This window comes from Elephas maximus, chromosome 7 (genome assembly GCF_024166365.1).
Source record: "Elephas maximus indicus isolate mEleMax1 chromosome 7, mEleMax1 primary haplotype, whole genome shotgun sequence".
NCBI classification, from domain to species: domain Eukaryota; kingdom Metazoa; phylum Chordata; class Mammalia; order Proboscidea; family Elephantidae; genus Elephas; species Elephas maximus.
The window spans coordinates 26,507,563-26,531,001 of record NC_064825.1 but is presented as its reverse complement, the minus strand read 5'-3'; the positions used below and the strand labels follow the sequence as shown (position 1 = coordinate 26,531,001).

The 23,439-nt window shown below is 40.1% G+C and overlaps 1 protein-coding gene across 4 annotated transcripts in view; it reads right to left on the bottom strand.

Moving 5' to 3' along the window:
* The window catches only part of MRE11 (MRE11 homolog, double strand break repair nuclease), a 78,920-nt gene that overhangs the window by 21,484 nt on the left and 33,997 nt on the right, over positions 1–23,439 (bottom strand). For all 4 annotated transcript variants that reach the window (XM_049889511.1, XM_049889510.1, XM_049889509.1 and 1 more), the window contains 3 exons: positions 17,489–17,551; positions 8,280–8,499; positions 7,034–7,117 (listed from right to left, as the gene is read on the bottom strand). In XM_049889511.1, coding sequence (XP_049745468.1) covers positions 7,034–7,117; positions 8,280–8,499; positions 17,489–17,551 — 367 coding nt within the window. The remainder of the gene's footprint in view (positions 1–7,033; positions 7,118–8,279; positions 8,500–17,488; positions 17,552–23,439) is intronic.

The window sequence follows — 23,439 nt, the reverse complement described above, 5'->3', positions numbered from 1 at the left end:
TGCTCATGTGATGTCTACCTGAAAAGGGAAAGGAAAGGCAGGAGCAATTATTGTCCTGATATCCTACTCTACTCAAAAGGCTAGACGGGCAACTGAATAAAAAAGCCAGTGACCTGTGATGCTTCCAAGGACTATTTCTGCTCAATAATTATTCACTAAATGACTCTTCAAACTCTGAGATGCATGAAAATAGGAACACTCCTTTCTTGTAGCAAAATATGAATAAATGTTTGTGACATAAATTAAGTTCATCAGAAAAATAAGCACTGAATTTTATGAGGAAGGCAATATAACATGGGGGTGAGGAGCTCTGGTTTTGGAGTGAAACTCATTGACTTAATAGCTGGGTGACTATTGGTTAAGCTCCCTGGATTCTTGAAGCCTCAATTTCCTCACCTGCAAAATAATGTTAATACTTCATGCCGAAAGCTGTTCAAAGGATAAAAACAGGTGTTCATGTAAATTGCATTCACAAGTGCCTAGGAGAGAGTAAGCCTTCCAACAAATGTAGCTATTAGAAGTTGCAGTAGATTCAGTAGATGGTAGCCATGGTGGCAAATGCAATGTAAAAGCAGTGACTTAAGAGGTAACTTTTACTTGCTTGGTCATAGTGTTTTTCAGACTAACTTCAATGGAAAACTCTGAGTTGTCAACTTTTTTATTTACAACTGCTGTGGGCTAAAAGCATAATTTCTATGTTTCCCAATAAAATTCCAGTACAATAATCTTCATACTCCATGAAGCTTGTATAAGAGGATTTAATCTTTACCTTTTCATTCTTCATTTGTAATATGAATCTAGATGTTATAGTTTTTTTTTTTTATTAACTTTTATTGAGCTTCAAGTGAATGTTTACAAATCAAGTCAGACTGTCACATACAAGTTTATATACACCTTACTCCATACTCCCACTTGCTCTCCCCCTAATGAGTCAGCCCTTCCAGTCTCTCCTTTCGTGACAATTTTGCCAGCTTCCAACTCTCTCTATCCTCCCATTCCCCCTCCAGACAGGAGATGCCAACACAGTCTCAAGTGACCACTTGATATAATTAGCTCACTCTTCATCAGCATCTCTCACCTACCCACTGTCCAGTCCCTTTCATGTCTGATGAGTTGTCTTCGGGGACGGTTCCTCTCCTGTGCCAACAGAAGGTTTGGGGACCATGACCGCCGGGATTCCTCTAGTCTCAGTCAGACCATTAAGTATGGTCTTTTTATGTGAATTTGGGGTCTGCATCCCACTGATCTCCTGCTCCCTCAGGGGTTCTCTGTTGCGCTCCCTGTCAGGGCAGTCATCGGTTGTGGTCAGGCACCAACTAGTTCTTCTGGTCTCAGGATGATGTAGGTCTCTGGTTCATGTGGCCCCTTCTGTCTCTTGGGCTCTTAGTTGTCGTGTGACCTTGGTGTTCTTCATTCTCCTTTGCTCCAGGTGGGTTGAGACCAATTGATGCATCTTAGATGGCAGCTTGTTAGCATTTAAGACCCCAGACGCCACATTTCAAAGTGGGATGCAGAATGTTTTCATAATAGAATTATTTTGTAGATGTTATAGTTTTAAAGTTGCTTTTGTCCCAGAGTTATGGCAAGTATAGTTAGGACCCCATCGTTATTTTGTCAGACTTAAAAAACACTTAATTCTAACCTGATAAGGAATGTTTTATACATTCATATTAAAAAATCAGTTTCATTTATCAAAAAGGAGTTCAATATCCATCAGATGTATTAACAAAGCCAATAAATAAAATCAATTTTTTAAAAAAAGAAACTTAGGTCAATAATTTATGAAATATCTATATTCACAAATTTATTGAAAACACTGCAACGCTGTCACTAACACAAATAGCAGCAATCATCTGTGAGTTCTTATTAGGTGCTATGCTCAGTACTGTATATACATAAGCTCATTTAATATTTATATAACTACTTTATATCACCGATTTTATAGATGAGGCTTATAAAATAACAAGTTTACACTTGCTGAGGGTTTACCATGCAGAGACACTGTGTCAGGAACTTCACATGCAATTTCTCATTAATCCTCAAAATAACCCAACGAGGTAGATACAATCATTACCCCACCTTACAGATCTGGACACTGAGGCTTAGAAAGTTTAAGTAAACTGCCGCAGGGCACACAGCTAACAAACTGAGGTGTCAGAATGCAAACCAAGGTCTTTCTGACTTCAGAACCAAGCTCTCTACTTTCACGCTGTACAGTCTGTAAGTAACTGTTACTCAGTCATTCCCAAGCATCTACTCTGTGGCAGCCCCTGTCACACAACGATGAACAAGAATGGTGCCGATCCTGTTCTCCCAGCGCACACAGCGCAACAGCACTGAGCTGCAGGGTGAAGAGCTGGCCTGCTGAACCAGGTCTGACCCCAGATGTCCCGTACTTAAACACGATTCTAGGCTGCAAAAGGCATCACAGTCACATTTGGGCCTGAAATGTCACTCAGGAAATCTTAAGTTTCATATTGATTTGGTTCACTTTTTTTTCCCCCCAGTTGCCGTTGAGTCAATTCCAACTCATGGGGAACCCCTGTGTGTCATAGTAGAACTGTGGTCCATAGGATTTTCAATGGATGCTTTTTCTTTTTACTGTGCTTTAAGTTTACAAGTCAGTCTGTCATACAAAAATTTGTATACACCTTGCTATATACTCCTAGTTGCTCTCCCCCTAATGAGACAGCGCACTCCTTCTCTCTACCCTGTATTCCCATGTCCATTCAGCCAGCTTCTGTCCCCCTCTGCCTTCTCATCTCCCCTCCAGGCAGGAGCTGCCCACATAGTCTCATGTGTCTATCTGAGTCAAGAAACTCACCCTTCCCCAGTATCATTTTCTATCTTATAGTCCAATCCAATCCCTGTCTGAAGAGTTGGCTTTGGGAATGGTTCCAGTCTTGGACTAACAGAAGATCTGGGGACCATGACCTTCAGGGTCCTTCTAGTCTCAGTCAGACCATTAAGTCCGGTCTTTTTATGAGAATTTGAGGTCTGCATCCCACTGCTCTCCTGCTCATCAGGGATTCTCTGTCATGGCAGTCACTGGTTGTAGCCGGGCACCATCTAGTTCTTCTGGTCTCGGGCTGATGGAGTCTCTGATTTATGTGGCCCTTTCTGTCTCTTGGGCTCGTATTTACCTTGTGTCTTTGGTGTTCTCCATTCTCTTTTGATCCAGGTGGGTTGAGACCAATTGATGCATCTTAGATGGCCACTTGCTAGCATTTAAGACCCCAGATGCCACTCTCCAGAGTGGGATGAAGAATGTTTTCTTAATAGATTTTATTAAGATGTCCTAGATGTCCCCTGAAACCAGGGTTCCCAAACGTCCGCCCTTGCTATACTGGCCTTCAAAGCATTTGGTTTATTCAGGAAACTTCTTTGCTTCTGGTTTAATCCAGTTGTGCTGACCTCTCCTGTGTTGTGTGTTGTCTTTCCCTTCACCTAAAATATTTCTTGTCTACTATCTGATTAGTGAATACCCCTCTCCCTCCCTCCCCTCTCTCGTAACCATCAAAGAATATTTTCTTCTCTGTTTAAACTATTTTTCGAGTTCTTATAACAGTAGTCTCATACAATATTTGTCCTTTTGCAACTGACTAATTTCACTCAGCATAATGCCTTCCAGATTCCTCCATGTTATGAAATGTTTCACAGGTTCATCATTGTTCTTTACTGATGCAGAGTATTCCACTGTGTGAATATACCATAATTTATCCATTCATCAGCCTATGGGCACCTTGGTTGCTTCCACCTTTTTGCTACTGTAAATAGTGCTGCAATGAACATGGCTGTGCATATATCTGTTCATGTAAAGGCTCTTATTTCTCTTGGCTATATTGCAAGGAGTGGGATTGCTGGATCGCATGGTAGTTCTCTTTCTAGCTTTTTAAGGAAGCGCCAAATCGATTTTCAAAGTGGTTGTGCCAGCAGTGTGTAAGTGTTCCAGTCTCTCCTCAACCTCTCCAACATTTATTATTTTGTGTTTTTTGCGTTAAGGCCAGCTTTGTTGGAGTGAGATGGAATCTCATTGTAGTTTTGATTTTTGTTTCTCTAATGGCCTGGTGGTGTAGTAGTTAAGTCCTACGCTTGCTAACCAAAAGATCGGCAGTTCAAATCCACCAGGCACTCCTTTGAAACTCTATGGTGCAGTTCTCTGTCCTACAGGGTTGCTAAGAGTCGGTATCGACTCGACGGCAATGGGTTAATGGCTAATGATCATGAGCATTTCCTCATGTATCTGTTAGCTACCTGGTCTTCTTTAGTGAAGTCAATGGCTGCTTTTTTGAAAGCAGATCAACAAGCCTTTCTTCTGAGTTGGTTAACTTATGAAGCCTCCTTTCACAGATGAATAATATTATTACTTAGGAAAATGATCAGTCATGCCAACTTGTGAAGTTTTTAATGCACCATAACTGACCTCTTGCCTCTCTACACAAATAATACCTTTATTTCACATTATCAGTGGGTAACAAAGCAGTAGTCATTAAGAAATTTCTTTGATAATTTCATTGGCGTAGTGGTTAGAAAGTAAAAAAATGCTCGTAAAAACCCTTATGGGACATAGAGTCCTAGATATAAAGGAGACAGCCACACGTGAGTTTTAAATAAAGAGATTAAGGATTAAACCTCTGTTCTGTTTATCACAGGCTGGGTTATTCAGATACATACTTCTGCTAAAAACAACCAAACTGCTACATCAAACATTAAAAAAAGTAAAATAAATTCTTAAGAGCACTGAAGAGCTGATAACACAGTAAGCAATCAGCAGGCCAAAACTGAAGGAAAGTTAAAATTTAGGCAAGTGGAGTCCTTTAATCAGAGAACATTTGTCAATCTGGAAGATGTTTTAAGACCAGTTTTGACAGGACGAAGGAGACAGCAACCATCGTCCAGGGCCTCCCTAGGGCAGGAACCTAATGCATTTTCTCCCTACCGTAAGCTGAGACCCCAGGAGTTAAGGAGAGTAGAGGTAAACGAACTTTGCATAGACATATCATCTGTTGGCTTCCCTCACCACTCAAACTGTTATTTTAAAAAATTTCAAGCCTTTAGAAAAGTTTAAAGAATGGCACAATTAATGTTCAAACGCCCTTTATCTAAATCCAGCAATTGTTAACAACTTGCCACATTTGCTTTCTTTCTCTTTAAATATCCTTTTTTTCTGAACAAATTAAAAGTAAGTTGCAGACGTGGTGACATTTCGCCTCAACTTTAACACTTATCAGCTTGGATTCTTTACAAAACACCATGCTGTGCCCTTCCTTCCCTCCTCCCTCCCTTTCTCTTTTTTTCTCCTCTCTCTCTCTTCTTTTCTTTCTTCTTTGGTTTTACCTTAGACCTGCCAAGACGAGAACACCATCTTTCTGGATGCCATCTCCCAAATGTCAACAAAGGCAGTATGTTTCCGAAGCCAAAAGATCAGGATCTCAGTTGGCTCTCCTCAAGTACTGAATAATCTTTGAGTAGAAACATAGCTACAGAAACTCTGGTAAGAAGGTACCTTAAGGAGTCATTTAATCTATCTGATGTTTGAATCCCTTCTCCAATGTAAGTTGTCATCCAATAAATGTTGAAACTCCCCATGATAGAGTGTCAACTCGCTTCCTCCTGGGACAGCTTATTCTATCTTTATATTAATTAGAAAGTTTATTCTGTACAATCCAAAGGCCCTCTACTGAGATCCAGTAGCTAGGCTTCGAATTGTTCTTGCTCTGAGAACCAGTGTAGTGGTTAACTACTGGTTCTGGAGTCCAGAGAATGTGGAACTAATCCAAGCTCTATTACTAGCTGTGGAACCTTGGGTAACTTACCTAGCTTCTCAAAGACTCAGTTTCCTTCTCTATAAAACAAGGCCAATAATAGTACCTACCTCAAAGAGTTGTTAAGAGGCACACAGTAACTGTTGCATAAATATGAGCTATTATTAGTACTATTAGTGGTATCATTAACCTTGGGCAAGTTGCTTAGATCAGTTTCCTCATGTGTAAAATGAGGACGTAGGCAAAGTTGTTCTCAAGTCTTCAAGGTCCATTTTATCAGATAATAAACTTAAATTAGCATTGTTCTAGCTTTTCCCATTGATCCTTATCGGGTCAAGAGTTTTCAATCTGGAGCCCATGCATAGGCTTCACAGTGGTTCCTAAATGCCTTGAAATTGAGTCCAAATTGCATATACTTGGGGACAAGAGACATAGCTTTCCTCAGATTCACTAAGAGAGTCTATGACCCCAAATAGATTGAAAACCACTGCCTTTATATAAATCAAGGCTAGACCATCTTTCAAGCTATAGAACTTAAACTATAGAATGACCTGAATCTTTCCCACGTTAGATATCCCAAATCCCTTTAACCATTTTGTATATTATATTGTTTCTAATCTGAATGGTGATGTACAGTTGGTATCCTTCTTAAAATATAGTTCCAGAGATGAACACAGCGTTCTGGGCATGACAGATCTAATTCAGCAGAGGTGGAGAACAACTTTGTGGTAGAGACTCACTATTTCTATTAAAACAGCTTAAGGCATCATTAGTTTTGAACAGCTACGTTGCTCTCTTACCTTACTGGCCCAAGTCTTTTTTACTTGGGTTCCTGCTAAAGTCACATACCTCTTAATTTAATACAGTCCACATGAGTTCTCTGTACTAATTGTAGAGGAAAGCAACATGGAGAAAGAAAATAAACAATACCTTAAAAGGCAGTTCCATCTCTTTATTTCTTGATCACTGTTGGTAAACTGACCAACTGCCCCACTTTTCTATAACTTACTGATCCATTTATAAAAGGGAAATAACAATCAAATTTGTCTAAAGGTATTATAAAAATAATTTTTATGCCTCACCCTCTTCAACAGCTTTGATGAATGCCAAAGGCTTTAAAGATAAATTCTCCTGCGATCCTAATAGCCCTTTCAATTCCACAATGATGGCAGCACAACCGATGAGTTTGCTAATGGGGATTTCCTAGGTCTTCCTGGTTTGGAAAATTACCAATAACTGCTGGATAATCACCAGCAGCCTGTACTTACCATCTAAAATGGACATATTTCTAGATGATGCTGACGTAGTGGGCTTGGAGCTTCTGCTTCGAGAAGCTGTCGCCATACCAGTGCCTAATGTTAGAATAATGAGCACAATCAATATATGATCCCATCAAGAGATAAGGATTTTATTTTTTTAATTAAAAACAATACTAAAATGAAGTTTAAATAGTTGTATCAAAACACAGTTTAGTTGTAAAAAGCCAAAGATACATATAAGAAAAAACATCTAGAGTCTGAACCAATGAATTTTCAGAGCAAATTCTTAGGCCACATTTGTTTCAATTTATTCCAATTAAAATCTAAGGAAAAAAGTTTGTAAATGTAAGGATAACTATCTCTGGAAGATTAGGATTTCTCTCCCTAGAGATTTTTAACTAAACCACTATCCATTTTACCAGCTTATAATGCCTATGGTTAAATATTTATTAAAAATGGTCTTAAAATACTCCTAGGAATGGATTTGCATAATACATTAAGAAATGACTAGATTCTATTATTTGGACTACTCAGTGACAAGAAGTGTCTCATTAAATACATTAATGGAAATTAATCCTAATGACTAGTTTTAGAAATCAAATTGTTTGAGGTAAGCTTTCCTTTTCAAAGACATTTTACCAGGACCACTTTTAAGCATGTGGGCACTTGTACTTATGACAGTAACAAAAATAACCATTTTTATGATCTGAGATTTTCTTCCTGCTGCCAGTGGCCATTAGTTAGGCCTTTTCCCTAACAGCTCATATTGGCCTTACTACTACTTTGGACATGTGAAAGTAAATATGACGTTAAATGTACCAAAAGGCACTGTGTCAGAAACACAGTGAAGTTCTTTAAAAAATATTTGTTAAACCCTGGGTGGCACAAGCAGTTAAATGCTGGACTATGAACTGAAAGGTTGGAGGTTAGAACCCACCCAGAGGCGCCTTGGAAGTAAGGTCTGGTGATCTGCTTGAAAATCCTATGGAGTTCTACTCGGCACACTAGGGGTCGCCATGAGTTGGAATCGACTCAACGGCAATTAACTACAACAACCGTAATAAAAATCCTATGTGCGTGTTGCCATTCATAAGTTTAGTAAAAGGTATCTGTCAAAACTATTAAAGACTGACTTTATGTACTATAAAAATAAACTTTTAAAAGATTTTATTTTAGAAATTAAAACCCATAGTTCAATTCTGACAACAGGTAGGCAAAGTCTGAATACATGCACAACGTTACATTCATTGCTAACCTCTTCCTCTCTGAGGCTCTCCCCTTGAGGCGGAATTCTGCCCTCTTCCTCCTCTTCGACCTCTTCCCCGGCCTCTCCCTCTGTTGGCTGCTGCTGAGTTGCTATCATCAGAATCATCAGCCATCTCTTCGGCCAAATCCACACTCATGAGGTCATCAGCACTGACAGCAGAAGCAGTGTCCTCTAGCTGAGATCTGTGGGCTCTGGCCCTACTCATAGCCTGAGAGGGATTACAAGACAGTACAGATTAGGAGGTAAAGCAGCACCCTAAAAATCATTCAACTAGTCATTCAGATGAAAATCTGGTAATGCTAAACTGCCTATTGTTGTTGTTGTTAGGTGCCATCGGGTCAGTTCCAACTCACAGCCAGTCAACGTACAACAGAACAAAACACTGCCCGGTCACGCGTCACCTTCACAATCGTTCCTGTGTTTGGGCCCACTGTTGGAGCCACTGTGTCAATCCATCTCCATGAGGGTCTTCCTCTTTTTCGCTGACCCTCTACTGTACCAAGCATGTCGCCCTTCTCCAGGCACTGGTCTCTCCTGAAAACATGCCCAAAGCACATAAGACGAAGTCTTGCCATCCTTGCTTCTACGGAGCATTCTGGCTGTACTTCGTCCAAGACGGATTTGTTCGTTCTTCTGGCAGTCCATGGTATATTCAGTATTCTTCGCCAACACCTTAGTTCAAATGCATCAATTCTTCTTCAGTCTTCCTTATTCACTGTCCAGCCTTCACATGCATATGAGGTGACTGAAAACACCACGGCTTGGGTCAGGCGCACCTTAGTCCTTAAAGTGACACCTTTGCATTTTTAACACTTTAAAGAGGTCTTTTGCAGTAGATTTGTCCGATGCAATATGTCATTTGATTTCTGGACTGCTGCTTCATAGGCGCTGATCGTGCAGCCAAGTAAAACGAAATCCTTGACAACTTCAGTCTTTTCTCCAGCTATCATTATGTTGCTTATTGGTCCAGGTGTGAGGATTTTTGTTTTACGCTGAGGTGCAATCCGTACTGAAGGCTGTTTTTGAGCTTCATCAGGAAGTGCTTCAAGTCCTTTTCACTTTCAGCAAGCAAGGCTGTGTCATTTGCATATTGCAGGTTGTTAATGAGTTTTCCTCCAATTCTGATACTCCATTCTTCCTCATATAATCCAGCTTCCTGAATTATTCGCTCAGCATAAAGACTGAATAAGTATTGTGAAAGGACACAATCCTGATGCTCACCTTTCCTGACTGTAAGCCATGCAGTATTCCCCTGTTGTATTTGAACGACTGCCTCTTGGTGTACGTACAAGTTTTTCATGAGCACAATTAAATATTCTGGAATTCCCATTCTTTGCGATGTTATCCATAATTTATTACAATCTACACAGTCAAATGTCTTTGCATAGTCAATAAAACACAGGAAAACATCTTCGTGGTATTCTCTGCTTTCAGTCAGGATCCATCTGACATCAGCGATGATATCCCTCGTTCCACATCCTCTTCTGAACCCAGCTTGAATTTCTGGCAGTTCCCTGTCAATGTACTGCTGCAACCACTTTTGGATTATCTGCAGCAAAACTCTACTTGCATGTGATATTAATGATATTGTTCAGTAGTTTCTGCATCCTGTTGGATCACCTTTCTTTGGAATGGGCACGAATATAGGTCTCTTCCAGTTGGTTTGCCAGGTAGCAGTCTACTAAATTTCTTGGCATAAGTGAGTGAGCACTTTCAGCATTGCATTGCTTGTTGAAGCATCTCAATCGGTATTCTATAAATTTCTGGAGGCTTTTTTTTTGCCAGTGCCTTCAGTGCAGCTTGGACATCTTCCTTTAGTACCATCAGTCCTTGATCATATGCTACCTCCTGAAACAGCTGAACATCGACCAAATCTTTTTGTACAGTGACCCTGTGCATTCCTTCCATCTTCTTTTGATGTTTCCTGCGTTGTTCAATATTTTGCCTACAGAATCCTTCAATATGGCAACTCGAAGCCTGAATTTTTTCTTTAGTTCTTTCAACCTGAGAAATGCCAAGCATGTTCTTCCCTTTTGGTTTTCTAACTCCAGGGCTTTGCACATTTCACTGTAATACTTTGTCTTCTCGAGCCACCCTTTGAAATCTTCTGTTGAGCTCTTTTACTTCAGCATTTCTTCCATTCTCTTTAACTAATCTCAGTTCAACAGCAAGTTCCAAAATCTCCTCTAACACACATTTTGGTCTTTCTTTCTTGTCTTTTTAATGACCTCTTGCTTTCTTCAGGTATGCTACCCTTGATGTCATCCCACAACTCGTCCGGTCTTCGGTCATTAGCGTTCAACGCATCAAATCTATCCTTGAGATGGTCTCTGAATTCAGGTGGGATATACTCAAGGCCATACTTTGGCCCTTGTGGGCTTGTTCTGATTTTGTTCAGTTTCAACTTGAACCTGCATATGAGCAACTGATCGTCTGTTCCACAGTTCTGACTGACGATATTGAGCTTTTCCATGGTCTCTTTCCACAGATGTAGTCAACCTGATTCCTATGTATTCTATCTGGCAAGGTCCATGTGTATAGTGGTCGTTTACGTTGATGAAAAAATGTATTTGCAGTGAAGGAGTTGTTGGTCTTCCAAAATTCTATCATGTGATCTACAGCATCATTTTTATCACCAATGCCATATTTTCCAAATACCAATCCTTCTTGTTTCCAACTTTCACATTCCAATCACCAGTAATTATCAATGCATCTTGACTGCATATTTGATCTATTTCAGATTGTAGAAGTTGGTAAAAATCTTTAATTTCTTCATCTTTGGCACTAGTGGTTGGTGCATAAATTTGAATAACAGTCCTATTAACTGGTCTTCCTTGTAGGTGTATGGATATTATCCTATCATTGACAGCACTGTACTTCAGGATAGATCTTGAAATGTTCTTTTTGACAATGAATGAGATACCATTCCTCTTCAATGTCTTCCCTGCATAGCAGTCCATATGACTGTCCAATTCAAAATGGCCAATACCAGTTCATTTCTGCTCACTAATGCCTGGGATATGTAAACTGCCTACATTATTATTTTTCACTAATCATGCTACAAAAATGTAAAAAAGGAGAGAACCCCCCCCCATCAAATTCAATGCCTACGATTTGTCAGATCAGTTTATAATAACCCACTGCCATGAAATCGATTCTGACTCATAGTGACCTGATAGGACAGAACAGAACAGCACCAGAGGTTTCTGAGGCTGTAACCTTTACAGAAGACACTGCCACATCTTTCTCCCTCAGAGTGGCTGTTGGGATTGAACCACCAAGCTCTCGGTTAGCAGCCGAGTGTTTAAGCACTGCCCCACCGGTGCTCCTTTCCAGTTTACAATAAGTTTACAATACTACATGCGAAATAAAACCTTCCAAAAAGGTTTAACAAGATAAAATTTACACAGGATTAGAGCTTTTGGAACTGGAGGGAATACTGGCAGTCACCTGTAACTCAACATCTCATTTATAAAGGATTTATACAATGAGCTCTTAATAAATAACAAGAAAATACCACACACACACACAAAAAAAAACCCAAAGTTATCTTTGAGTAGTGAAATTTTAGGGTGCTCTTGTATTCTTCTTTATACTTGAATAGTGCAAATTTTCTATAATAAACTTTTTCTAAAATATTACTTTTGCAATCAAAAAACATGGGCTATATATAAGCGTATATATGATAAAAAGAATTACAGCCTGTGAAAGAATAAAAACCTTAGGGCCAAAAAAATGCCACAAAATTTTAACTTGATGAGAAAATGTCCAAAAAAGTTAAGAGACTTAACCAAATACTCTGACTGACTTTAAAATGAATATCAAGATTTCTGACTAGAAATGACAAAATAAATCCAATTCTGCCCTTATATTTTCTCTTAAACAAACATAACAAGGAGAACAAAAACAAAACACAATATATTTTCAATGAAATTAGAAAATAGCTCCAACTCCAAAACAAAAAATCTATGATAAAGAGTTAATGAATATCATGAATATTTGAGTGGCCATAGGGTCGTTATGAGTCGGAGTCGACTCGACAGCAACAGGTTTTTGACCAGGCTAAGGCTGAAAGTTGAGATGTATGTCTCTAAGTCTCTGGCAGTGTAGAGCTCTCCAAAATTGATACATATCCTAGAAAGCTATGACAACAGTCCCTCTTGCTCAGAATGGTAAATTCTGGGTCTGAGAATAGGAGAGTACAACATTTTTAAGCTCTCTGGGATATCATGAAATAAGGGGAGCCAGGGCTAATGGGGAGATGCCAACAAGGCAAAAAAAATCCACTGTCATCCGGTTGATTCCTACTCATAGTGACCCTACAGGACAGGGTACAATTGGCCCATAGTGTTTCCAGAGAGTGGCTGGTGGATTCAAACTGCCAACATTCTGATCAGCAGCCAAGCTCTTAACCACTGTGCAACCAGGGCTCCATGAACAAGGCAGGCAGGGGAGAACTGGGAGTGGGATGGGTGAGAAGTCAGAGGTAATCAGCTTCACGAAGGTGATCTTGCTTGAAGTAACAGCTAAACCACTACAATGAAGGGTTCAACATGGGATTACAGTGCCATGCACGTCAGGCTAAGAATGATTTTTACAAGTTTAAGGAGTCCTTGGGTGGTCACTATGAGTCAGAATCAACACTACAGCAATGGGTTTGGTTTGGGTTTTTCTTTTTTTGGTTGGTGCAAAAGGTTGGAGTGAGTTTCTATCCAGAGGCACCTGGGAAGAGTGTCTTAGTGATCCACTTCTGAAAAATCAGCCCTTGAAAACCCTAAGGAATACAGTTCTACTCTGACACACATAAAGGTCGCCATGAGTCGGAATCAGCTCGATGGCAAATGGGACCAGTTTTTTAAAAAAACAAAGAAGATCATGTGACAGAGACCATATATGACCTGCAAAGCCTAAAATATTTACTCTCTGGACTTTTACAGAAAAAGTTTGCCAACTCTATGTAGACCATTAATATTTTTGTTTGTTTATTTAAACATGAATTAAAATTAGAGAAAATACTTGAGAGTTTTTCCATGTGAACGAGGGACTTTAATGCATATTTTTTTTTTTTTTTCATCTAAATGGAAAGGCTAATGCCTTTCTCTGTTTCTTTAAATAATTTAAGCACAGTACTGGGATTCATATTCTGAGCTAAGTGATTCTGCAAAGCTGTAAATTAGAGCCTGGGAAAGTCTTAACTCCACTACTCAAGTCCCAAACAGCATGCTGAGAATAAAAACAATCTACAACATAATATGTCACGCTGGAAAATCACCTCAGAATCCGATTACCTGCTAAAGCCTTAAAATACAGTTGAAAATCTAAACCCAAAGTTCTTTCTTCTGAAAAACTCCCATTTGAAATTCGTCCTATGCCTTCCTTGTATAAAATAGTCACTCTTATTTTTAAAGCTTTAAAAGACTAATAAAAAAAACTGAGATTAATGGCTTTAAACCCACTGTAAAGAAATATTTCCGTAATTTGTTAAACTGAAAACGTTAATTACGCTGAAGCTAGAAGATTCAAGAACCAGGCATCATTTCTTTTTAGTATACATTCTTACCATTCAGCAAACTCTTTTCTACTTTAAGGGCAACTTGTAAGATGAATAGAAATATAATAAATGTGGAAAATAATCCTTACTCTGTTTTTTCTTCCTCTTAACTTTCATTAAAAAAAAAAAACAAAACCTGTAAAATGTAGAACAGTTGCATCTATACTTGTTATGAACCAACAGTGATTTTGATGTACTGTATACCAGTTCTAGAAGCTTTAAAACTTCACCCCTTCATTGGCCATGAAGTGAATTAGTATTTTAATCTAAAGTTTTGATAGAACATAGTGGGGTGGAAAAGTCTAGACTTGGAGGCAGAAATATTCAGGTTCAAATTCCAGCCCCACTATGTGACCTTGATTGGTCTCAGCCTCCTCATCTATAAAATGGGAACTGAGACAGTATAAGCAAGACACCTCACAAAAATAATTTACATATATGTCATTTCCCTTTCTCCCTTGAAAATAACAAATAAAATCAAGTAGGTAATCAGTTCTGTTTTTCCCAATACTTTTATTTGGGCAATGACTTTGACACTGGGAATGGTGAGTATGGAACTTAGTGGACGGTGGTAGCTTTTAGTTCCCTATTAAACCAGTTGCCAGGTGGTAGCTTTTAGTTCTCTATTAAACCAGTTGCCATTGAGCCGATTCCAGTTCATGACGACCCATGCGTGTCAGAGTAGAGCCATGCTCCATAATGTTCTCAATGGCTAATTTTTCAGAAGGAGATTGTCAGCCCTTTCTTCCAAGGTGCCTCTGGGTAGACAGGAACAACCAACCTTTTGGTTAACAGCCGAGAGTTAACCATTTGTGCTACCCAGGGAATCCTAGTTCTGTACTGAAGGTTATTAAAGACAGGCACAATGTAGCAGCGGGGTGGGGGCAGGGGGACGCTGTGGTCAATACTTGCACTAATGCTAGTAATGTTGGTTTATGTTGAAAAATATCCTGTGTTTTTCCATGGAGATTGTATAATTAGTATAAAGGAGAAGAAATCTATGAAACTTAAAAGTAGACATTTAGATTATTCTAGCACATTCTTTTTAGGGAAAGGCAATTAACTGAGTTACTACAGTGAAAACTGTGAGACCGAGAACTCAATGAGACTGCCTTGTTTTTCCGGGTCTCACAAGTTTTCCACCTTTGACATGGTGCAGTCTTATTACTTCTGATGGTTAAGGTTGTGTATCAACTCAGCTAGGCCATGATTCTCAGTGGTTTGCTGGACGTATGATGCTGTGTTAACTTCCATGATGTCATTTGGTATTATGCAATCACCTCCATAATTGTATCTGCTGTTCAGTAGCCAATCAGTTGAAAGGGTGTTTCCTTGGGTGTGTGGCCTGCACTGAATGTAAGTGCATAGTCTGGCAAGGCTTGGGGCCTTTTTGCTCATGCTGGATCCTGCAGCTGGCTCCTGTTCATCTGACCTCCAGTTCTTGGGACTTGACCTAGCAGCTTACCTGTGGTCTTGCCTGTCGATCTTGGGATTCATCAATTTTTAACAGCCTGGGAGCAAAAGCCCTGCTCTCTGACCTGCCGATTTTGGGTCCACCAGTCCCTGTGGCAACCTGAATCAGGAGATGCCTCTATCCTGACCCACAGACTTGGGACATTCCAGCCTCTACAACTGTGTGAGCCATTTCCCGGATATAAATTTCTCTCTATATATTTATATACTTACTGGTTTTACTTCTCTAGGGAACCGAGCCTAAGATACTACTTCTCTATCACTTGTTTTAGTGGAAATATCTGAGTTTTCCTTCTCTGACCAGTTTCCAACTTACAGAGATTTCAGCTTTTGCAGGTTTTACTGCATACTCTTTATCCAAATGAACTGGGACACGATTTTGGGCAGGCGGCAATTTTCTCCCTCTATCAGCACAGAACATCAAACTTTTGTAATAAAACAAAGGAAAGAAAAAAGCAACACCTAAAAAGTCATTTTTCTGGCCCCTAAAATTCCAGATAAGTGGCATTATTGGATCGGGTTTATAACTGGGTCCAAAAATCCTAAATAGCTAGTACAAAATGCCAGATGATAAAGCAGATCAGAAATATACTTGGAGGTTTTATTAAAAAAGAAAGAAAAGCCTTTGAGCTGTCTCAGTCTCTAGAGACGGTACAGAAGTATTTTTGACAACTGATTTTTTCCTGTATCAGGGTCTAAAATTCCTTTTGACATTAAAGACTGTGTTATTACCTAGTAATCATCAATAGATCAACTCCTGAACAGGGATTCATTTGAAGAGCTCAGGAGAAAAGAAAACGTAAACTGACAGTCATCTCCTTAAACAGGAGGCTTTCTCTTTTTGGTATCTCAGATATTTTTACCTAAGAAGTGTGCCTAAAATGAGGCAAAAACTATTATTTGAAGGGGGGTGGATGGTCCTATTAATTTGTCTTTTATTATAGCAGAGAAAATAGAGGAATTTGTCAAAGTTAATATCAGGGATGTGTTTCAACTCCTTCGAACTCACTAACCGTCAGCTACTGTTCAGAAATACTGAGGAAAATGACCATGGACTAGTGGGACATTTGTACTCATTGAGAGAGGGGGAAATTTCCAGCCATGAAAAGCTTTAATACTTTCTTTACACATATATCTGTCTCTCCTACTGAACTGAGACTCCCTTATGGACACAGACTGACCTTTTTCACATCTGTGAAAATATACACAGCAAAAGCCCATTTCCGTTCAACAGTTTCTAGACATAATGATGAGTAACACTGGCTACATATCTTTTCCATATCTGTATTCCTAATATAAGGCAGAATACCTAATCCATGACAGGCACCACACAAAATGTCTGCTGAAAATAAATGATTTATAAAATAGCTTTTAAATACCAGGTAGCAATCATAAAACATGAGGGACAATTAGAAAATAAGAAAATACATTTTGATAATGAATTTGCCAAGTACCAGAGAGAGGCCCAAAATTTAAGTAAATGGTTGCTAACCTGTACCTCCTAAGAAGACAGTGATGGTAGAGCTCAAGCTAATTTCCACATTTCAAAAAGGCCAATGGAAATTCTCTGTATCTACCCATGAAAAGATGGCTAACTGGAACACTAAGTTTCTTCTTTTTTTGCCTAAAATAACATTAGCTCAGCAAGGTAAGATCTTACTTACACTGATAAAACACTCTTTAGATTAATTAGGGCTCTTATTGTAAGCACCCCCCCCCCACATCGCATTAAGTAAGTTTTAGCCACAAGCAAAAGAAAAAAAGAGCAGTGTGAGTGAGCAGAGTATTGATAGGCTAAGCTACTATAAATCAAAGACGGCCATCTACCACCCGCCCATCTTCCATCCTTAGCCAATGCCTGCCCATTCCCACCCACCAAATCTAGGTGGATTAACTGCTCTAAGTAAACCTACTAAAAAAAAAATTTTTTTTTCTAGTTACTGTAATTTAGCAAACTGACATATCAAAAAGAAAAACCAAACCCACTGCCGTAGAGGTGATTCCAACTCACAGCAGCCCTACAGGACAGAGTAGAACCGTCCCACAGCGCTTCCAAGGAGAAGCTGGTGGACTTGAACAGCTGACCTTCTGGTTAGCAGCCAAGGTCTTAACCACTACACCACCAGGGCTCCAACTGACATACAAGCGTAGCAATTTATAACAGAAAAATTACCTCTCGAACTTCATCATCTTCTTCATCAGTATTTCTTTGTCTGCTTTCTCTGAAACGACGTACCTAGATCATAACAGAGTAAACTGCAAACATGTCGCTTATATATCAGTTTCGTAAATATCAAGTAAGCGGCTACAACTAATTAAGAAATGCTTTCCATTATAACATAAAACCTGGAAAATTTAAGTACAGTTTTAGTTCACGAGTGATTGATAAACCAAATTTTCCCAGTGACTTACATTAAAATTTCAGAAATGTACCCTAGAAAACAAAAATGTACTGGCCCTGAGCAAACTTATATTACCTGCTGCGAAATGTTCTGTCACTGAAAAACGGTCTGTCAGACAGGAGAGAAAAAAAAGTCTAATATGCCTTGAGTGTTATACTTCAGTAGAAAGTTAAAAACAAAATCCAGTCTCCTTTACGAAGCTTGAAATATTTATTACATTGCTCAAAACATTCCTGGGCATCTGGCTGCAAGATGGGTTGGAGGCCCTCTGAAATGGTATCTGAAGCAATGGACCCTGAAGATCCATTTTTATCAACTGTCACATATTGAATGTTTACTGCTTGCTGACCATGGTCCAGGGACCGTGAAGGATACAAAACTAAACCGAAAAACCAAACCCATTGCCGTTGAGTCAATCCCAACTCATAGCGACCCTATACGACAGAGCAGAACTGCCCCAGAGAGTTTCTAAGGAGTACCTGGTAGATTCGAACTGCCAACCAGAGCAGAACTGCCCCAGAGAGTTTCTAAGGAGCACCTGGTAGATTCGAACTGCCAACCTTTTGGTTAGCAGCCGTAGCTCTTAACCACTACTCCACCAGGGTTTCTGTGACGGATACAAGAGGTTCCTTTATTAGTGGTTCCTGCTCACAAGGCTCTTACAGTAGAGTTAAACAGTTGGAGAGATAAATGCCATTTATGCAATAATTTATTCAACAAATATTTATTGAGCGCCTACTGTGTGCCAGGCACTATTATAGGAACTGAGAATGCAACAGTAAATAAAATAGTAAAAAAAAATTCTGCCCTCATGGAGTTTATATCTAGAGCAGAGTGGACCAAAGAATGGCAACAAACTAACTAAATTATAACGTATTTTAGGGGTGTAGGGTCAAGCATGAGGTCCCTGAGTGGTGCAAATGGTTAAGCGCTTGACTACTAGCCAAAAAGCTGGTCTATGAAGAAGTCTATGAAGATTCCGTACTTGGCACTTTTGGTGTATTACACACCACCCAGAGCACTATTAGGAAGTCTCTGAGGGGCATAAATGGTTACGCTTCCAGCTACCAACTGAAACACTGGTAGTTTGAAACTCCCCAGAGGCGCCTTGGCAGACAGGGCCGGTGATCTGCTTCCCAAAGGTCATAGCCTTGAAAACCTTAAGGAGCAGTTATCCTCTGCACTTATGGGGTCACTATGAATCAAAATCAACACAGCGGCAACTAACAATAACAGGGTCAAATATAAAGTCTCTGGCTCTCCAGAGGCAGGTGTTTGTCCAGACGGTTTTCAACCTGCATAACCAGTTAGGCAGCAGGACTTGATTCTGTGACTGTTGTTGTTAGGTGCCATCGAGTCAGCTCCAGCTCACAGTGACCCTATGTACCACATAGGGATGGCCTGGTCCCGCGCCATCCTTAAAATCGTTGTTATGCTTGAGCTCACTGTTGTGACCGCTGTGTCTGTCCATCTCGTTGAGGGTCTTCCTCTTTCCTGCTGACCCTGTACTTCACCAAACATGATGTCCTTCTCCAGGGACTGATCCCTCCTGACAACATGTCCAAAGCATGTAAGACGCAGTCTCGCCATCCCTGCTTCTAAGAAGCATTCTGGTTGTACTTCTTCCAAGACAGATTTGTTTGTTTTTTTGGCAGTCCATTCTTGCCAACACAATTCAAAGGCGTCAGCTCTTCTTTGGTCTTCCTTATTCACTGTCCAGCTTTCACATGGATATAATGTGATGGAAAATATCATGGCTTGGGTCAGGCATACCTTGCTCTTCAAGGTGACATCTTTGCTTTTCAACACTTTAAATAGTTCTTTTGCAGCAGATTTGCCCAATGCAATGTCTTTTGATTTCTTGACTGCTGCTTCCATGGGTGTTGATCATGGATCCAAGTAAAATGAAATCCCTGACAACTTCAATCTTTTCTCCATTTATCGTGATGTTGCTTATTGCTCCAGCTGTGAGGATTTTTGTTTTATGTTGAGGTGCAATCCACAGTGAAGGCTGTGGTCTTTGATCTTCATCAACAAGTGCTTCAAGTCCTCTTCACTTCAGGCATACCTTGCTCTTCAAGGTGACATCTTTGCTTTTCAACACTTTAAATAGTTCTTTTGCAGCAGATTTGCCCAATGCAATGTCTTTTGATTTCTTGACTGCTGCTTCCATGGGTGTTGATCATGGATCCAAGTAAAATGAAATCCCTGACAACTTCAATCTTTTCTCCATTTATCGTGATGTTGCTTATTGCTCCAGCTGTGAGGATTTTTGTTTTATGTTGAGGTGCAATCCACAGTGAAGGCTGTGGTCTTTGATCTTCATCAACAAGTGCTTCAAGTCCTCTTCACTTTCAACAAGCAAGGTTGTATCATCTGCATATCTCAGGTTGTTAGTCTTCCTCCAATCCTGATGCCCCGTTCTTCTTCATATAGTCTAGCTTCTCTGATTATTTGCTCAGCACGCAGACTAAATAGGTATGGTAAAAGTATACTGTCCTGATACACACCTTTCCTGACTTTAAACCACTCAGTATTCCCTTGTTCTGTCTGAACAACTGCCTCTTGATCTATGCACAGGTTCCTCACGAACACAATTAAGTGTTCTGGAATTCTCATTCTTCGCAACGTGATTGTGACTAGAGGGACATAAAGGGCCCCCCCAAGAACTTCTGCCTCGACCCCTCCAGAAGGCATCTTCTGGCAAAGACCTGGGGAGCTTATGCTTGGATGCCTTTCAGGTCCCCAGTGTTTGCCTGCACTCTTTTTCTTGCTGTACTGGATCCTTTGCCTTTAAATAATAGCCTTAAGTGAGTAAGGTCAGTGGAGTCTTTTAAGTCCTTTCAGATACTTGAACTTGTAAAATCTTTGCAGAAGGTGATAAGCCTTTAAAGGAAAATAAAGCAGGAAGGATAGAACATGTTCAGGGAGGTAGGTTGCATGTAAATAGGATGGTCAGAAAAGGCCTGACTCAGAAAGTAATATATGAGCAAGGAAAGACCTTAAGAGAGAGGAAACGAATCACGCAAATAACTGGGGAAAGATCATTCCAATCAAAGGAAAGAAAATGTACAGGGGCCCTGGGGCAGAAGCATGGCGGTCTGTTTGGGAAACAGCAAGGAGCCCAGTGTGGCTACAGTAGACGTGAAGGCAGAGAAATAAAGGAGGGTCAGATTGAATAAGGCTTGTGAACAACTGTAAGAGCTTTTTTCTATTTTTAAACAAGAAGGAGCTGAAATATGCTAGAATCACTGACAGATGAATTGAGGACAGAATGGGGAAAAGGAAGAACAAGAGCAGAAGCAGGCAGACCAGTTAGGAGGCTAGGTGAGAGATGGAACTGGCTTGGATCACTGGTAGTGATGCAGGTGGTGAGAAGTTAGTCAGATTCTGTATATACAGTGAAACCTGTGCGACCCAGTTAACTCAACGGGACTGCCTTGTTTTCCTGGGTCTCACAAGTTTGATGCCTTTGATAAGATGAAGTCTCATCACTTTTTTATCACTCCTTTTAACGGAAAATATTTGAGTTTTTCTTCTCTGACAGGTTTCTACCTTACACAGGTTTCGGCTTTCACAGGTTTTACTCTATTCTAACAGTCAGGATATAGGTGACAGAAAAAAAGGAGTCAAGAATGAGGCTTCCACTAGGTAGAGCAGGTTTGGGGGCAGGGAGTAGGGATTAGAAGTTTAGAGTGCAGCATGTGAAAAGTTTAAGATGTCTACTAAACATCCAAATTGAAATATCCAGCAGTTCAGACATGAGGTCTGGGATAGACTTCTCAGAGTCCCCAATTGTCTTAGTTATCTACTGTTGCTATAACAGAAATACCACAAGTGGATGGCTTTAACAAAGAGAAGTTTATTTTCTCACAGTCCAGTAGGCTAGAAGTCTGATCTCAGGGTGCCAGCCCAGGGAAAGCTTTCTCTCTCTGTTGGCTCTGGAGGAAGGTCCTTGTCATCAGTCTTCCCTTGGTCTGGGAGCATCTCAGCTCGGGAACCTCAGGTCTAAAGTATATGCTCTGATCCCAGTGCTGCTTTCTTGGTGGTGTGAGGTCCCCCTGTCTCTCTGCTGCGTCTCTCTTTTTTATCTCAAAAGAGATTGGCTTAAGACACTATCAAATCTTGTCGATCTCATTAGCATAACTCCTGCTAATCCATCTTATTAACATCAGAGTGATAGGATTTATAGGACAATCTCATCAAATGACAAAATGGTTGACAATCACACAATACTGGGAAGCATGGCCTAACCAAGTTGACACCTATTTTTAGGGGACACAATTCAATCCATGACACCACTGAACAGATGGTATTTAAAGCCAAGAGACTGGACAAGATTACAAGGGTAATATGTAGATAAAGAAGAAGTCCAGGGACTGAGTTATGGGGACTCCAACTTAAGAGGCTAAAGAGATGAGAGTAATCAACAACAGAGACTGAGAGCAGGAGAGGCAGGAAGAAACCTTCAAGAGTGGGAGTACAGGAAGCCAACGAAAAAATGATTTAAGAAGCAATCAAGTTAGATTTAAGATAAGAACCGACACTGGACTTAGCAATGAAGGTCACTGGGGACTTGAACAGCAGACACTTCCCTGGAATGACCAAGTCAAAAGCCTGAATGGATCAGTTTAAGAAAAGAGAAGGGAGAAGAATTAGGGGGCAGCAAATGTAGAGAAGTCTTTGGAGTAATTCTGCTGTAAAGGAGACCAAAGAAATAGAGTAGTAACAGCTAAAGGAAAAAGTGGGATCAAGAGCATTTGGTTTATTGTTTTTTAAGCCAGGAGAAATAACAGTATGTTATGCTTCGGCAGAAGGGGAAAACTACAGAAATAATTTTTATAAAAAGATTACATAGTACGTAATTGTGCTTTAAACCAAAACCAGTTACTGTTGAGTCAATTCTGATTCACTGCAACCCCGCGTGTTTCAAAGTAGGACTACCTGCCAGAGGGTTTTCAATGGCTGTAACCTGCTGGAAGCAGACTGCCCAGGTCTTTCTTCTGAGGCACCTCTGGGTGGGTTGGAACTACCGATCTTTCAGTTAGTAGCCAAGCGTTTTAACAGTTTGTGCCCCTCACGGTCTCACTGTAATGCTCTAGGTGGTGTGCAATACCAAACGTGCTAGGTGCTAAGTCTTCAGCGAAGAAGAGAAGACTCAGAGTAAAAATACCAGTAATACGTACTGGACAACCACCATGTAACAGGCACTATGCTGAGGACTTTGCAAATATTAATTCTTTTAATCCTTGCAACAATCTTTAAGGAGGTTCTATTTATATTCCCTTTTTACAGCTGAGGAACTCGGGTACAGAGAGCTGAGATAACTACCATAACCAGTGGTCACATGGTTGGGAAGGGTTTTGATTTTGAACACAGGTGGTGCGTGCACATGTGTGCACGCACACACACACCTCTCAGGAGTCGAGATACGACTTAAGGTACCGATGGTCATGTTTTATTTCTGCCACTTAACTGAAAAATTCACCATGCTAAAAAATTATGAACATACCACATTCAAAGTCATACAGTGAGTGATTTTAAAGTGTGGATTACCTGCCCTAACCCTGAAGGTACTTGATACTGACTAATACTAGTTGCAACTGATACCATAAGGCTTCAAGAGAGCCATGTTAACCAATTAAAAGCACTAAAATGAAAGCCAAAGGGAGTAAGTTTTTAGAATAATGTTTTGTTCTTCTGCTTAGAGGGAATATGAAAA